At 37.8% G+C, this 18,116-nt stretch overlaps 1 protein-coding gene across 2 annotated transcripts in view; it reads left to right on the forward strand.

Moving 5' to 3' along the window:
- The window catches only part of LOC150081124 (uncharacterized), a 1,253,880-nt gene that overhangs the window by 349,898 nt on the left and 885,866 nt on the right, over positions 1–18,116 (forward strand). For both annotated transcript variants that reach the window (XM_090381132.1, XM_090381131.1), the window contains exons 10-11: positions 11,182–11,235; positions 11,338–11,391. In XM_090381132.1, the coding sequence (XP_090237258.1) occupies positions 11,182–11,235; positions 11,338–11,391 (108 nt within the window). The remainder of the gene's footprint in view (positions 1–11,181; positions 11,236–11,337; positions 11,392–18,116) is intronic.

Genomic DNA, 18,116 nt, shown 5'->3' on the forward strand with positions numbered 1-18,116 from the left:
TATCGATTTAAACATATAATGTGATCATCAGTTTATTTAGTATGTAGATCGAGGATGTTATGTAGATTAAGGTTGTTCATTCCTGGAAGCATAGTCCTCTTCTATTGTTCGGAGCTTCCTTATAGCAACAAAGATTAAAAAAGCCAGTTTCCAATTCAAGAAAGATCTTGCAACAAAAGCTGGAATGATGGTCTTTCAACAAGAAAGAACTTTTCTTTCTCTCTCTCTCTCTCTCTGTATTCAGATACTCATCTAAAAGCTACTTCACAACCACCTTGTGCTTAAGGAAATCCATTAGAGTCATAAAATTTTCAGCTTCTCTAATCTCTTCATCAGATAACTCAATTCGCTTAGGAAACAAGCTGAGAGTGTGCCACCAACACAGGTGGTGAAGACTGTTGGTGAAGAACTGTCGTTTCGAACTCAACTGGTTTTCATCTCAACAACAACCTTTCTTGAAACACATTCAGGCCAGAACATTTTTCATGTAGCATTCATGTAATTAGGGATTGAAGCATTTCCAAAATTCCCTTAAAGTAGGCTTTCTACAATAGTTAAATAAATTTTCTGTTTATACTCCAGTATGACTACATTGTCAGAGGAGTTCACAAGATAGAGAGAGAATACAAGAAACAGCACAGTATTTAGCAGTCATGGGCTTGAACCCTGGTCACTCAAGGCACGTGAGCTTATGTACCATTGTGATGACCACTCGGCTATGGCCACCATTAGAAAACAGAGGGATTTGAACTTTGGAAGGAGAAAAACGGCTTTGTTAAATGTTATTACATGGCTACCATAGCCATTAAAGTTGGCTCCAAGCATTTATTGAATGTTGATCATATGTATTGCTCTATATTAGGTAGTATTGCTCAATATTAGCAATTATATATTCTGGCTTATGGATTTATGGTTGATTTTGAATTGTGAGAGGGAAGATGGACTTCATTATGCAATTTTCACCATCCTATCAACTAATTCATCTCATCAAGGTTGTTGGGTGTGACTCTGGGTGTTATCAATGATCCTCAATGCTGTCTGCAAAGTTGTTCTTGCTAGGGTAAATCTTTACTGCAAAGCAGAAATGGCAGCAAATGCTCTTGAAACAAGACTCTGCTAACTGAGGCTTTTCTGTTTGACTTCTAAAGTATAGTGAGCTAAATTTCATTTAATTTCATTTTCATTCATTTAAATTTAAATTTAGCTCACTAAATTTCATTTCGTTTGTAAGAAATAAAATTTGGTTGAAAAGGAGTATAATGCTATTGAAAGCATCTTAGCACAGATAGATGACAGTTGGATTTCTAGGCAAGGTTGCATATCTCTATTAGTAATTTCTTCAACTTCTAATCATTCTTGCATCATGAATATTGCTTCCTTTGCGTCAAAAAAAGTGGTTTTTCTTTCTTGCTTTCAATGTTACTTTTTTTTTCATAACAACTAATTTCTCATTCAAATCTGCCTCACCATGGAATATTGTTTCCACATCTGCAGTGGGGGGGGGAGAGATAGTGTTCCCAAAAACCTCATTCAGGATTCTAGTGCTGTTCAAAAGAGTGAAGTCAGGTTAATTAATGACCCAGCTCATACAAAGTCCTTCCACTGTTTATTTCATTGCCATTTAGTTTTTTGCCGCTTCCCTTTTCTATAGATATTGCATGGGCAATATTCTTCTAATCCACACACACACACACACACACACACACACACACACACACACACACACACACACACACACACACACACACACACACACACACACACACACACAGTCTTCAAACCAATCCAAATGTGCTGCAACCAGTAAGCATCCATTTGTTGTCCAACTCCGAACTCCAAGAAGCAACTTTTTCTCTTCTTCACTTATTCCTTCTACTTCTGTTTTCTGGAACAATTTTCCTACACATAATTTCCCAAAAATATGTAATATACAGAAATTCAAGTTAACATTGTCTTCTCACTCGGTCTTCAACCCATGCATGATACTGAGTATTATGGATTCTAATACCTTTTGTTTGGAGTTTCCATTTAAAAAAAGCATTGACAGACAGGGAAAATTTCTTCTTTTTTTCCCTTTTCTCCACCCATGAATTATATTCCTTGTCGATAGGGGAGAGTGGTGTTTTTATCATATCCTAAACTTCCAACTTTCTGCAACGTGGTTATAGGAATTGTTCTTTACATATATTTCCCTTGAAAATATATCTGGAGTAATATTTTTTATTAATCATTATATCAGTAGAATCATTATTGTTCTGTAAGGTGAGACAGGCTATCAACCCTGGTTGCTTTGCACTGGAAATAAACCCACAGACCAAATTAATTTTGCACACTGGCTACCTGGACAGTTATGTCAAACTTTTTTCTGGTCTTTATTAAGGCCATTTTCATTACTCTTGCCTTTTAATTATGTATCTAATAACTGTATTACCAAATCAACTGGCAAATTAAAAATTATAGTCAAGGAAAACTGAAAATTGACTTTTAGCATAAAAGCATGAGATATGAGACAAGTCAGACTTTTCGGATTAATTGTTTCACAACTGCATTGATTGTGATTCAGACTGCATTCCAAATAAAATGAATGAGTAATATCAAATTGTCAAAAATGTATATCTCCTCTCTCTCTCTCTCTCTCTCTCTCTCTCTCTCTCATGGCCATTTTCAACTTCATTTCATTTAGCATTACAAGAATGCAAAATAGAACAATCTATGTAATTTTTTTTTTATTTTTTTCTCTTGGTTTGATTAATGTTTTAAATCTCGTAATCACCATGTTTGCTCAGATCATGTTGGTGAAATTATTCTTGTAGGGTGAAATCCTTATTCCACATTCCATCTTAAAATCTAGTCCCGAAGGACAAGATTTGTTTTCAAATAAATGCACTAAGGCTGTTTAAGATATTGGTCCTTGAAGCAATCACAGACATTATCTCAGGTAGGATAAGCTCGGCTTGCTGAAAAACAAGATGCAGGATATTTCAGAGACTGCTGGAAGTCATTGCGGTACAAGTAAACACATGGGTTGTGTTAGGGTAGCTAAGAATAGAAACAGGTGCATGTATACTTGCGTGTACACTAATGCTAGGAGTTTAGTAAATAAATTTGATGAATTTGAGGTATTACTCAAAACATCAAAGGCAGATATTGTTGGGATATCAGAGACGTGGTGTCACACAGATATAAGGAATGCAGAACTGGAATTTGGGGAGTACAACGTCTACAGAAAGGATAGACAGGATAGGAAGGGAGGAGGGGTTATGCTATTAGTTAAAAAACACATAAAATCCAAGGAAGTGAAGCCAGTTGACATCGCTGGACAGTGCAATGTTGAGTCAGTTTGGTGTGACATAAGCATAGGTAAATCAAAATTGAGAGTAGGAGTGTGCTATAGGCCTAATGACTCTGATGAGTATAATAAGATACTGTACAGGGAAATAGAGTGGGCCAGTAAATCAGAGAGTCTTATAATGGGGGATTTTAATTTCCCAGATATTGACTGGAATTTGTGGGTTGGTCACTCACACACTAGCAAGGCTTTTGTGGATTTATTGGATGATTGTTTTCTACACCAGCATGTTCGGGAGGCAACTAGAGGGAGTAATACTCTTGATCTGATTATCAGTAGTGATTCTTCATGCATTAGGAATCTGCAGATAAATGAACCACTGGGTGGCAGTGATCACAGTGTGCTGAAGTGGGATTTACTCAAGGAGGTAACTACCATCAGAGGTAAAGGGAAGGGTTTTTGCTTTCGTAAAGGAGACTATGCTGGTCTGAGACAGTATTTAAATTCTATACAGTGGGACCAACTGATGATGTTACCAACAGCAAATTCAAAATGGGAAGCATTCAAGGAACTAATCTTGGAAGCTACCAGGCTTTACATACCAACCAAGAAATATTGTTCAAGGTTCAGGCCTAAATGGTTGTCAGATGAACTAATGAGACATATGGCAGAGAAGAAAAATGCATGGGATACATACAAATTAATGGGTGACGTGGAAGCCTATGATAGATATAAGTTGGTCTGTAACCAAGTCACAAAGGAGATTAGGCAGGCAAAGGCAGATTATGAGAAATCCTTGGCAAAGGATGCAAAGAAAAACAGAAAAGAGTTCTTTACCTATTTAAACTCAAGAAGGAAAGGGATGAATCAGATTGGTCCACTGGATGTTGATGGTTCAACAGTTGAGGATCCAGCTCAGGTGGCTAACAATCTAAACGAGTATTTTGCATCTACATTCACACATGAGGAGTTATTCAGGAAGGGGAATGTCGTAGGTGAAGTAAACATTGGCAGTGAGCTAGATGATTTTCTAATAACTGAGAGGAAAGTGGAGGAGAAATTGTTGAGGATAAACATAAAAAAGGCACCCGGGGTGGATGGGATCTATCCAGTTATATTAAAGGAGGCAGCAAAGGAAGTAAGCAAACCCTTAGCCATAATTATGAGAGCGTCTTTGGACTCAGGGGAGGTACCCATGGACTGGAGATGTGCAAATGTAACCCCAATTCACAAAGGAGGATCAAAGGCTGACACAAGTAATTATAGACCTGTTAGTTTAACTTCGGTTCCAGGAAAATTAATGGAGGCACTGGTTAAAGAAGCACTGCAGGATCATCTGGACAAGAATTCAGTTATAGCTCAGACACAGCATGGGTTTGTTAAGGGCAGGTCTTGTCTGACCAATTTGATTGGATACTATGATGTAGTCACAAAAGAACTGGATGCAGGGAATAACTTTGATATTATATATTTGGATCTTAGAAAGGCTTTTGATACTGTTGCGCATGGAAGACTGCTGCACAAATTGGAGAAGTGTGGCATTCGAGGCAAATTGCTGCTATGGATAAAGGGATGGTTAAGTGGCAGAAGACAGAGAGTGGTAATCAATGGACACTGCTCAACGTGGACTAATGTTATTAGTGGAGTTCCTCAGGGTTCAGTGTTGGGTCCATTGTTGTTTTCTGTATTTATAAATGATATTGATGATGGTGTATCAGGCTTAATGTCCAAGTTTGCAGACGATACAAAGGTTGGCAGGGTTGTTAAGGACACTACTGATACTATGCTGCTGCAACAGGATCTGGAAAGGTTGAGCAGATGGGCTGAGAGGTGGCAAATGAAGTTTAACATTGACAAATGTAAAGTACTACATATGGGAAACAGTAACCCCAGATCAACGTATCAACTCTGTGGTACTACGCTGACAGTGGTAGAGAATGAAAAGGACCTGGGGGTAATTGTGCAGGCAGATATGAAGTTCTCTGAGCAGTGCAGACGAGCTGCAAGAGTAGCTCATGGTGTCTTGTCAATGATATACAGGAATTTTTCTAGCAGGGACAGGGATGTGATTATTCCCTTGTATAAGGCATTGGTCAGGCCACACCTTGAGTACTGTATACAGGTCTGGAGGCCTCATTTCAAGAAGGATGTAGAGCTGCTGGAACGAGTACAGAGAAGGGCAACAAGATTAGTGAATGGAACAAAGGGTTGCTCTTACGAAGAAAGGCTTAAGTTTTGCAAATTACAGAGCCTGGAGACTAGGCATCGTCGAGGTGATCTGATAGAGGTGTACAAGGCTTTGAATGGCTTGAGAATGCTCAATGCCGATGGAATTCTTCCTCTTGCTCAGAATAATCACCTGAGAGGGCATAAATTCAAATTGAGGAAGGACGGATGTCGGATAGATGTGCGGAAATTCGCCTTTAGCCAGCGGGCAGTTGGTTTGTGGAATAGACTTCCATCGCTTGTTGTTGAAGTTGATAGCCTAAACAAATTTAAGGCTCAGCTGGACAGGTATTTCGAACGAATTGAGGGGTGAAATGGGAGTAGTGGTTGTTTTTTTTTTTTTTTTTTTTTCTTTTTTTTTGGCTGATGCTGAATAAGCTTGCTTTCTTGCATCATATGCCTCTACTAATGCTAATGCTAATGCTACCTGGAGGTCTGAAACACTGATGGAACTGATATTCTGTTGAGTCAAGTGGACCAAATTTCGGTGAAGTCCAGTAATTCTGTGATAATTAAATCCTCTGCTTGCACCTTATGATGGTGGGACTGTTGTTAATTAACTCTGGGTATAGCACTTATGTGCAAGTCCTGAAATATGGCACCTAGTATACTGGAGGTGACCACCCAGGTGTGAACCAATTTAAGTAGGAGTTGAAGCATGGCATCCACACCACACAGAGGAATGCAATCCTCTGTGTTACCAGGCAGTTCTAGGTGGTAGATGACTCTCATCAACCAGTGCAATACTACCACTAAATTCTTATTAGAAGCTTCAAGTGGTGAAAACTCGTGTTCTGCAAAACTCTAGCAGCCCCATCTCTTCCATCTATGATTGATGGAAGTATTACTGGAACCACTCTTGATGGAGAGGATGCCGTAGGGGTCGTCTGCTGGTATAGCCCATAAGTGTGAGTGTGTGACACATGGTCATGCCAGATATTGTTCCGGGTTGGCCCATGTTGTATTGTGTAGTCAACTCTTCAACAGTGCTGCGCCTGTTCACCTGTATGAGTCATCGGACCTGGTGCTCACCCCTAACGTCAACCTTTTGTTGACCTTTGCAGTTTTGCCATTGGGTTGTTGCTTGACCATTTTGATGCCAGTCCTGGTACGCTTTAACTGCAGCAGCTCTCGAACACCCCACCAGTTCACCCGTTTGGGAAATCGAGGCACCAGCTTGTCGAGCACCCACAATCTGTCCTTTATCAAAGTCCGATAAATCCTTCCTTTTACCCATCACACTCAGAATTTTACTGAACCACTGATACTTTATCTATGCTACGTAGGTCAACTAACTCTGTACTCTCGTACCTCATGTGGTCAACGAATCGCATTCAGTTTTCATAGGGGTGGTCATAATTCAGTGATCACTCAGTGTATATATATAAAATAGAAAATATAATGATATAAACAAGCTAATCAAAAATTTAATCAGTATTTATTAATTTTAATAGGAATATAACAAATACCAGGCATCACATTGGAGGTGCCTCCATGGCCAGGTGGGAAGGAGCAGCAGTGCGTAGCACACGCTTCTTGATTAGACCGGGGTTCGAGCCCGTCACCACCAAATATGGAGAATACAGAAAGGTCAGCGAATGACCACCATATAAGGGAGAAATATGGCCTTAGTTGCTAATGCTCCAAATAACAAACAACAACAACAAGCATCACATGGGCAAACCAGTTAGATTTTAACTTTTCTTGCTTTTGTTTCAGCAAAACTTTTTACAATTTTCTTAATATCTATGTTATGCATCTGTTGATTTTCTATAGATAGAATGGCACATCCCAACAGTCTTTCATCTGTTATTGTGCTTCTCAAATAATTTTTAATTGACTTTAATTTAAAGAATGACCATTCTGATGTTGCCACAGTTACTAGTAATGTTAAAAATAGTAAAAGGGAAGTGTAAATATCAGGGAAAGCTGAAATAAGAGTTATTTTGAATAATTAACAGTTCTGCTGCCTTCCTTATTGAAGAAATCTTATTTCTGGTTTCTAACTCTGAATGATAGGAGTTGAGAACTAAAGAAAGATGTTAAATAAGATTTATACCCATTGTACAAATGTTTTGCAGTTTTTTCAATTTTTCTTCATTGCTGTTTGTAGAGTTTTAGGGTTCAGTGCAGTGAATGTGTCAGCAATCTCATTTAAACTCTGAAAACGTCTCTTTAGTTCCATTATACCCCTGTCAAAGGTAACATTGAATACTTCAATTTTAAAACAATGTTCTGCACCCATAATCCACTGATTGTCTCACAACTCACCATCCATTTGTTTGATTTTACACATATTAAAATCTTGAAATTTTGTTTTTATTCCTCATGAAAGTAACGAATTTTGTTCACTTTCTTGATCCTTGTAGCCTTTCTAGTACAGTGTGTAGTATCTGAGATGATTTTTGTGACTGAGAGAGATCTGTGCCTTAATTCTGATTCTTCAAAGTGGCTGTAGTATTTTCTTTAATTTCCAGAGTTTGTTAAATTTTATTATTTGAAAGTAGCTCCTCTTGCTAAAAGTTCTTGACGAGAGTGGGAAAGGAAAGTTACCATTCTTTATTTTTTTCTATCTTAATCACTAATACTTACTAACCTTTGCTCAGTCACACCATGCACTGCTCCTGCCTCCCCATAGCAGGGCAGGTAACTTGGGTAGATGAGCCAATTCCCAGGGCTAAAAGGAGCCTATGGGCTCAACATAATCGAGACTCTGAGACTGATCGTGACACCTCAAATCTAAAAAGAATGAGAAAGTTTACTCAATCTATGAGTAAACTTTCTCCATTTCTTATTGAGAAATATTTAGAAAATCAGCTGGTCCACCTAATGCATTTAAAAGACAGTGATCAGGAGATCTTGTCGTAGAAACAGTGACACAAAAGCATATTGAAGCTCTGCTTAAACTATCATATATTTTAATGGATTTCCCATTCAGGTAAACACCTCAAAGGGAGTCATATCAGACTGGGATTTACTAAATGCATTGTAGGAAGAAATAGTACAAGAACTTCAAGAATAAAAGTCATGCATGTAAAAAGAATAATGACTAAAAAAAAATTGTGAATTTGTACCTACTCTTAATATCATACTCACCTTCAATACCCCAATCTTACCAACAATGGTAAGAGCAGGATACCTCTTGCTCTTACTTTGCTCTTATATATATACCAAACCCAATAAGATGCTGTAAGTGTCAAAAATTTGGCTATTCATAAACATGCCAGGGGAGACCAAACTCACTGCAACTGTGGGTCCAAGGACCATACGCAAGAGAACTGTAATGCAGAATTTCCTTGCTGTACAAACTACAAAGGCTCTCATCCAGCATATTCCAAAGCCTGTGAGATGTGAAAATTAGTGAAACAAATCCAAAAGTACAAGGTAGAACATAAAGTTATATATCAGGAAGCAAGAAAACAAGTTGTTCTCAGCACTCCAAAATGTACACCTATGCAGCAATTACCCAAAAAATATGAAACAATAGCAACACAGACAAAGATAACTATTTCTCCGAATATATCACTTGTTGATGGACAAAATCTCTATTGGCAGATTGTCAGCAATCTTCTCAAGAAAGGTTGTCAGATCAGGCTGTTAATACTCTGAATCCAGTACCATCCACTTCTGCTTTTCCAGTTACTGAAAATGCAAAAAAAAAAAAACAACAGAGAATTAAATACTGTTAAAGTAAAAACTCTTCCCCAACACAGATGATGGTTTATGATAATGCAGCCAATGAAGAAGAATTGCTAGAAGTATATGCTGAAGATGACATGGATACAGGATGCCTCTTCTTCTTTTCTAAACAAGATAGATGCAAAAGTGATCTGTATAAGCACATAGCCAACAAAAAGCAAGCAGATCGACCTTCAACCTCCAAAGCTGAATAATGGGACCATCCTACAATGGAAATGTAGAGGACCACATAATACTGATGATATATACAAACTTATCACTCACTATAATTCAGTAGGCATGTGTGGTGCAGGAAACCAACTTGACTTCTGAAGTCTCCCCCTCTTTTAAAAATTATAATCTGTACAAAAGAGACAGATGAAACAAATACAGCTCACGGAGGTGTTGCAATCTTGTGGAACCTAGAATTCCATATCACTATGAAATCACTTTAGGCTATTCAATGAAAACCTATGCTATTCTTTAGACAGGTTTTTAGCACATCAAAAAAAAAAAAAAAAAAAAATACATGCATTGGATGGTTCTCTTCATTGCTGGTGGGCAAAACCTAAAAGAAACAGAAATCAGGAAACCCACACACTTCAATAACAGGATGCCAGTGCTTCTCGTAATGAACATTTGAAGCATGTGATTGGCGTTGTTAGGAGATGCAGAGATCAATGTAATGGTCTTCAGTAGGCTAATTTGAAATTTTTTTTTCAATACTTAAATTCAAAAAATATTTAAGAAAATGCTTAGTTTTAATTTTTTATTGGCCAAACTTTTTCAGTAATGAAACAATTAAAGATGCATATTGAATGGAATCACAATAATTAAGAAATTCGTAAATTGACATCATTGATACTTATATAGATTAGTTTAAATTTGGAAAAAAACAGCCTGGGAGAAGTGCCCTTGTCCAAGGGTTGATATTAAATTTGCTAAACGATGCAAGAAAGAAAACCATTTTGCATCTATTTAGCGAGGAAGAAAATAGTAGAGTCAGCTTACTGTGACCCCCTTCATCCCTCTTTAATTAAAGTGGTCTTTTAATCATAAAGATCTTTGCAAAGCATCTATTCAAGTCATCAGGTCTTGTAAGGGATCTGTCTGATTTAAACCTCCCACCTTCTTGTTTGATTTCACATAAGTAGAACTTGTCCCCAATTCTTATCTATTGCAATGATTGCTCATTTCTTTCTCATATTCAACTTTTGCCAGTATTACTCCATGAGTGGTTTCTTGCAGATATGCTTGTAATTGTCATTGAATCAGTGTTTTTTGATAGTGTATCCTATTGGTTTCCTTTTTTTCTTTTTGTTTAACCTCAAGTGTTTCAAATTTTTTTGTGTCATCCATTTTTCCATTGTCCTTTTGTGATACTTCTCCTTTGGAATGAATTTAACCCGAGGGGGCTCACATTTGGTGAGTATGGGCTTGGCACACCCAGGGTCCTGAGTTGGATATCATCATTCTTCTCTTTCTTGGTGATTCCCTTCTACTTCTCTTTCTCTCTCTCTCTCTCTCTCTCTCTCTCTCTCTCTCTCTCTCTCTCTCTCTCTCTCTCTCTCTCTTAGGGTGACTCAGAATTTTTTTTTTTTTTTTTTTTTTGGCTGGTGCAACATAAGCCTCAGGCTTCCTTGAATGATATTGGCTAATAATAATAATGTTTGGTGCCTTTTCTTATGTTAGTTTTGCTTGCTACAAGCATGTAGAATCAAATGTATTGATTCTGGGTAAATTTGGCATGATATCAACCCCTGTGAAATTGGAGTTAATTTTACTATGCAAAATATTTTGTATAGAATATATTTGCTAAACAGTGCAATTAAAAGAAGTTAGTATGGCTGGCTAGACTTTCTTAAAAGTTAACTGATTGTAACTAGTATTATTATAGTATAGTATAGTTTTATTGGTTCTTTAATTTTGAGTTTTATATAAGACAAAAAAAAAAAAAATTAAGTATGCCATATTATTGTAATTTGCAGGGTCTTCCAGGACCAATAGGACCACCTGGGCCGATAGGACCTCCAGGAAGATCTGTATGTTTTTTTTTAAATCTCATTGTAACCTTTAAGAAATTTATTTAAATTATAAACAGCTAAGCTTACTTTATTGCTTAGAGGTATGTTCTTGTGTTATAGGGCCTGTCAGGAGCTAAAGGTGAAGTAGGTTTACCTGGAATACCTGGATTGCCTGTAAGTATTTCAGCTTTACTGAACAAAAGAAAGATGAAATATATAAGAATTAAAAAACCAATAGTAAAGTTACTCCTTGTGGTATCTTATAGGCATCAAAAAATTGATTTTACAGAAAATCTTAATTTTATGAAATGTAATTGGTTTTAAAGGGGAGGCAATCAAATTGCTGACAGTCAGATTGCATAAATAGGTCAATATGCTGATATGTTAGAACACCAATTTGTCAAAATGCATAAAATTTCAAAAGATTGATACCTAAAACACTAAAAGAATTGAAATGCTGACACTTCAAAATACCAGTTGATCAAAATGGATATGTAGGTTGCCTTATTAAGTCAGTGTTTTGATATTAATCAAAACAGTGACTGGTCAGCATGCCACAGAAAATGCCAACAGTTTAACAGGTTGATAACAGCTGATTAATTCGTGGTGATCTTTTAGTTTGTCTCAGCTTATGAATAAATCTAGTAGTGCATCCTGTAGTGCAGGTGATTGCTGCTACATCACAGCTTTGAGCTCAGAACAGAAGGGGTGGGGCAAAAGGAAAACAGGAAAATGTGAGATCTAAAATAAATTCTGTGTAATACATAGTGTTGTTTATAGAACAAATGAAGCAAATACTTGAGTTTCCAAGTGGCATTTAGGGCCACATCTCTTGCTAAATCTCAAAAACCGAGATCTAATTGGAGTGAAGCTTTAAATAGATTGAGTAAACTAAATACCGATGTTGTCCTTTCTCTTTTACATATGACACACATATGGGGACATAACTTTCAATTGGAAAAGGTCAGTTAATAATGTGGAAATTTGCTCACAGCCAAAGAATAATTGATTGTTATAACACACTTCCACCTGGTGTTGTGAAAAGGTAATATGAATAAATTTAAAGAAGGATTATAAATGGTAAGAAGGGCCAGGAAAATGAAGGCATGTTTTTTTGCAATGCTACTAATGCTGTGTATGGTTCTTTACTATAATTATCAGTGCTCTCCCTTACCCTCAAACACGAGTCAAGTACTGATTGGTTGTCATCCCAGTAGCCTTGTAGAAAGATTTCCTTTTCTTAGCAGAATAATTATAAGCTTCATCTCATAGATGGATTCATCCCATGACACACCAGCTTGGTGTTGATCTTATATGATTGTCAAGGAGCTTAAGTGATGTTAAATGAGAACTTACTTATCCCTGAATTTCCATACTTTTTTTCCTCACTGTGCTCATTCTATACCAGAGGAACAACGGTACACGACACTACACATATACAAGATCTATACACTTTTAAACCTCTGGCATTAGCATTAGCATTAGTAGAGGCATTTGATGCAAGAAAGCAAGCTTATGCAGCATCAGCCAAAAAAATAAAAAAATAAAAAATAAATAAAAAATAACCACTTCCACTTCACCCCTCTGTTCATTCAAAATACCTGTCCAGCTGAGCCTTAAACTTATTTAGGCTATCAACCTCCACCACAAGGGATGGAAGTCTGTTCCACCAACCAACCACCTGCTGGCTAAAGGCAAATTTCCGCACGTCTATCCTACATCCTTCTTTGCTCAATTTGAATTTATGCCCTATCAGGTGATTTTTCTGAGCTAGAGGAAGAATCCCATCAGCATTGAGCATGCTTAAACCATTCAAGGCTTTATACACCTCTATCAGATCACCTCGCTGGTGCCTAGTCTCCAGACACTGTAATTTGCAAAACTTAAGCCTTTCTTCGTAAGAGCAGCCCTTTGTTCCATTCACTAATCTTGTTGCCCTTCTCTGTACTCGTTCCAGCAGCTCTACATCCTTCTTGAAATGAGGCCTCCAGACCTGTATACAGTACTCTAGGTGTGGCCTGACCATTGCCTTATACAATGGAATAATCACCTCCTTATCCCTGCTGGAAAAATTCCTGTATATCATTGACAATACTCCATGAGCTACTCTTGCAGCCCGTCTGCACTGCTCAGAGAACTTCATATCTGCCTGCACAACCACCCCCAAGTCCCTTTCATTCTCTACCACTGTCAGTGTAGTTACACAGAGTTGATACATTGCTCTGGGGTTGCTGTTTCCCATGTGTAGTACTTTACATTTGTCAATGTTAAACTTCATTTGCCACCTCTCAGCCCATCTGCTCAACCTTTCCAGATCCTGTTGCAGCAGCAGCATAGTGTCAGTAGTGTCCTTGACAACCCTGCCAACCTTTGTATCGTCTGCAAACTTGGACATTAAGCTTGATATACCATCATCAGTATCATTTATAAATACAGAAAACAATAATGGACCCAACACTGAGCCCTGAGGGACTCCACTAATAACATTAGTCCACGATGACAGTGTCCATTGATTACCACTCTCTGTCTTCTCCCTCTCAACCACCCCTTTATCCATAGCAGCAATTTGCCTCCAATGTCACACTGCTCCAATTTGTGTAGCAGTCTTCCATGTGCAACAGTATCAAACGCCTTTCTAAGATCCAAGTATATAATATCAAAGTTATTCCTTGCATCCAGTTCTTTTGTGACTGCATCATAGTATCCAATCAAGTTGGTCAGGCAAGACTTCCCCTTAACAAAACCATGCTGTGTCTGAGCTATAACTGAAGTCTTGTCTAAATGATAATGCAGTGCTTCTTTAACCAGTGCCTCCATTAATTTTCCTGGAACAGAAGTTAAGCTCACAGGTCTATAATTACTTGTGTCAGCCTTTGATCCTCCTTTGTGAATTGGGGTCACATTTGCACATTTCCAGTCTATGGGTACCTCCCCTGAGTCCAAGGAAGCTCTCATAATTATGGCTAAGGGTTTGCTTACTTCCTTTGCTGCCTCCTTTAATATAACTGGATAGATCCCATCCACCCCGGGTGCCTTTCTTGTGTTTATCTTCAACAATTTCTCCTCCACTTTACTCCCAGTTATTTCAAGATTCTGTAGCTTACTGCTAGAGTTGAATACACCTCTGGCATTCCCCTTGCTGAATAACTCCTCATGTGTGAATGTCGATGCAAAATATTCATTTAGTTTGTTAGCTACCTGCAGGATCATCAACAGTTGACCCATCAATATCAAGTGGACCAATCTGATTCATCCCCTTCCTTCTCGAGTTTACATAAGTAAAGAACTCTTTGCTGTTTTTCTTTGCATCCCTTGCCAAGGATTTCTCGTAATCTGCCTTCGCCTACCTAACCTCCTTTGTAACTTGGTTGCATATCAACTTGTATCTATCATAGGCTTCTGTGTCATGTGTTAATTTGTAAGTATCCCATGCATTTTTCGTCTCTGCCATATGCCTCATTAGTTCATCTGACATCCATTTTGGCCTAAACCTTGAACAATATTTCTTAGTTGGTATGTAAAGCCTAGTAGCTTCCAAGATAAGTTCTTTGAATGCTTCCCATTTTGAATTTGCTGTTGGTAACATCATCAGTTGGTCCCACTGTATAGAATTTAAATACTGTCTCAGTCCATCGTAGTCGCCTTTACGGAAGCAATAACCCTTCCCTTTACCCCTAATGGTAGTTACCTCTTTGAGTAACTCCCACTTCAGCACACTGTGATCACTGCCACCTAGTGGTTCATTTATCTGCAGATTCGTAATGCATGAAGAATCACTGCTGACAATCAAATCAAGAGTATTACTCCCTCTAGTTGCCTCCCGAACATGCTGATGTAGAAAACAATCATCCAATAAATCCACAAAAGCCCTGCTAGTGTGTGAGTAACCAGCCCCCAAATTCCAGTCAATATCTGGGAAATTAAAATCTCCCATTATAAGACTCTCTGATTTACTGGCCCACTCTATTTCCCTGTACAGTTTCTTATTATACTCATCAGAGTCATTAGGCCTATAGCTCACTCCTACTCTCAATTTTGATCTCCCAATGCTTATGTCACACCAAACTGACTCAACACTGCACTGTCCAGCGATGTCGACTGGCTTCACTTCCTTGGTTTTTATGTGTTTCTTAACTAATAGCATAACCCCTCCCCCCTTCCTATCCTGTCTATCCTTTCTGTAGACGTTGTACTCCCCAAATTGCAGTTCTGCATCCCTTATATCTGTGTGACACCACGTCTCTGATATCCCAACAATATCTGCCTTTGATGTTTTGAGCAATACCTCAAATTCATCAGATTTATTTACCGAACTCCTAGCATTGGTGTACATGCAAGTATATATGCACCTGTTCCTATTGTTTGGCTACTCTAACACAACGCATATGTTTATTTGTACTACAGTGACTACCAGCAGTCTCTGAAATATGTACCGCAATTGCTCCCAGCAGTCTCTGAAATACCATGCATCTTGTTTTTCAGGCTTCTGCTCATTCTAATAGAAGCAGTGCAAGAATCTCTTTCTCCTCTGCCAGTGGCTACTGTCAATCTATTGGTCTTTGTCTCCCCCCAAGCTAGCAGGTTTCCGACCCACCTAACACTGCCTCGATAGCATCAGCAAATATTCTTGCACTCTTTCTATTTAAGTGTATCCCATCCCTGTAGAAGCAATCTCTCCTGTTAACAAGTACAATCCAGGCTGAAAAAAATTCTACCCCTTGAGCCTTGCACAATCTTTCCAGGGCCGAATTGATCGACAAGGCTCTCATCATATACTCCCTCCTATCGTGTCTGGGCAGAATTGCAGACACTTTAAAATTCAACCCTAATTCTCGGCTTTTGTTCAACAGTGACCCGTACTTGTTAAGTAATTCTGCCGGTCTCCTACTCTTAATATTATTAGTGCCAACGTGTACAACTATATCACCTTTTGTGCCCTTAAAAGATGATATTCGCTCTACAACGTCATCAACCTTTGCCCCTGGCAGACATACCCTGGTCCTGTTCCACCTATCTTTTTTACAAAGCATGTTCCCTGTTTCCCTGACAATAGAGTCACCAACAACTACTAGTTCCTTCGGGACCAGCGCATTCTGCCTTGGGGGTTGTCTCTGTGTCACGCGATGCCCAAGTGCAAGCTCTGGCGTTGATGTGGGCAGCTGAGAGCTTGATGGGCCCCTCAATTTAGTTTCTTCAAGGGCATCCACCCTGTCCTTCAAGCTCTCATATAGGCCCACAAGAACGCCGAGTTGTTGCTTGATATCGATACACTCCTTGCATCGCGCACACAGAAAGACATTCCCCTTGGCAGTATCATGTCCCGTACCCGATCACTCTGCAAACATCAAGCAAACAGTGCATTTTATAAGGCTGTGAGTCAGAGGACAACTGCCCCCCTGAGTTCTGTTCTGAGCCACAGCACTTCCATTTGCTTGAGCCTTTTGCTTTGCTGCTCTGGTCTGAGTCATGATTCTATTAATTTATTAATTAATTATAATTAATTATGTTATGTTATTAATTATGTTAAATATAATTAATTATATTACATTTGCAATCTAAGTCATTATATGTATTTATTTAAACGTACAATTTAACTGCTAACGAAGTTCAACTAACGCTATCTAATACGGTATATAACTATCGTATCACAAAGGCGGGAAAATTGCGAACGGTAGCGGAGTTGAAAACACGTGGAAACCCTTACCGATACTTTTATGCAATTACAAGGCCGAGTAAAGAATAAATACACCAAATTAATCAGAAAATCACAAAATAATGCTATACTACTAAATTTAAATCAAAAGTTTTAGAAAAACAATAATTTCAAATCAATAAATAAGAAAAATCCATTTAGCGGCTTTGATCACGACCATCTCCTAGTAGCCTCGTCAGCATTGACAGTGTTCTGTTTCTCACCTACAATGTATACTATGCAGAGATGGGGGGAACCTCTGGTACCATTTGACACTAAACACACTCTACCTTTGAAGCACACTCTGTGCTCATTCCTGTTTACTATGCAGACCCACTGTTATTCCCATTCTCCTCAGCAGTGCACTAAACAATCTAATCAGTTACCAAGAAACTAATATCTTGACCATTCTGAAAGAAACTGCTATCATGCAATGAAAGATTCGGTAACAGTAATAAAAATAGTACAATATAAATTTTGTCATTTGTTGCAGTCACACAACTGAATTCATTAGGAATTTTAAAATCTTTATAAAATAACTCCATAAATAGAAAAATGAATTTAAAAAGATAAAAATGAAATAAAAAAAATTATGCTATAGCCAAGTCATTAGACATGAGGACACATAAGTGTGCATGCTTTGAGTGACCATAATTCAAGGATGTGTGACTACTAAATACAGTGCTACTTCTTGTATTCTCTGTCTTGTTGACTCCTCTGACTGTGTGGTTATTCTGGAGTATAAACACAAAATTTATTTATTTATTTTTTTTTTTTTATGAAGGTAGAGAAAAAAAAAAGGAAGCAAATTTGATTGAATATATGATGTGAAAGGCACTATGTGGAACGAATACTGAAAATAATTTATTATAAATTGTATACTTCATGTTAGATATGCAATATTTTTAAATAGTTTAGTGATTCTCAGAAATTAATTCAGAATTTAATTAATTCTCAGAAATCAAGTAGAAATTAGGCATTAAACAATATTATGCTGTATAAGCTTGCTTCCTTGCATCATTTGCTACTACTAATGCTAATCGTTATTATAAAAAGAAATTTCTTTACTTGATTTTTTTTTTCACCCTGTGACAGTGTGAAAAAAATCAGAAAATCACAAAATAATGCTATACTACTAAATTTAAATCTAGGTACTGGTAACAAGTGCATGGGGTGCTTGGTTGTGTCCAGTTATTGTTATTATTAT

The sequence above is a fragment of the Mastigoproctus giganteus genome, chromosome 9 (genome assembly GCF_048544385.1).
Source record: "Mastigoproctus giganteus isolate SK-2022 chromosome 9, ASM4854438v1, whole genome shotgun sequence".
Taxonomy (NCBI): Eukaryota; Metazoa; Arthropoda; class Arachnida; order Uropygi; family Thelyphonidae; genus Mastigoproctus; species Mastigoproctus giganteus.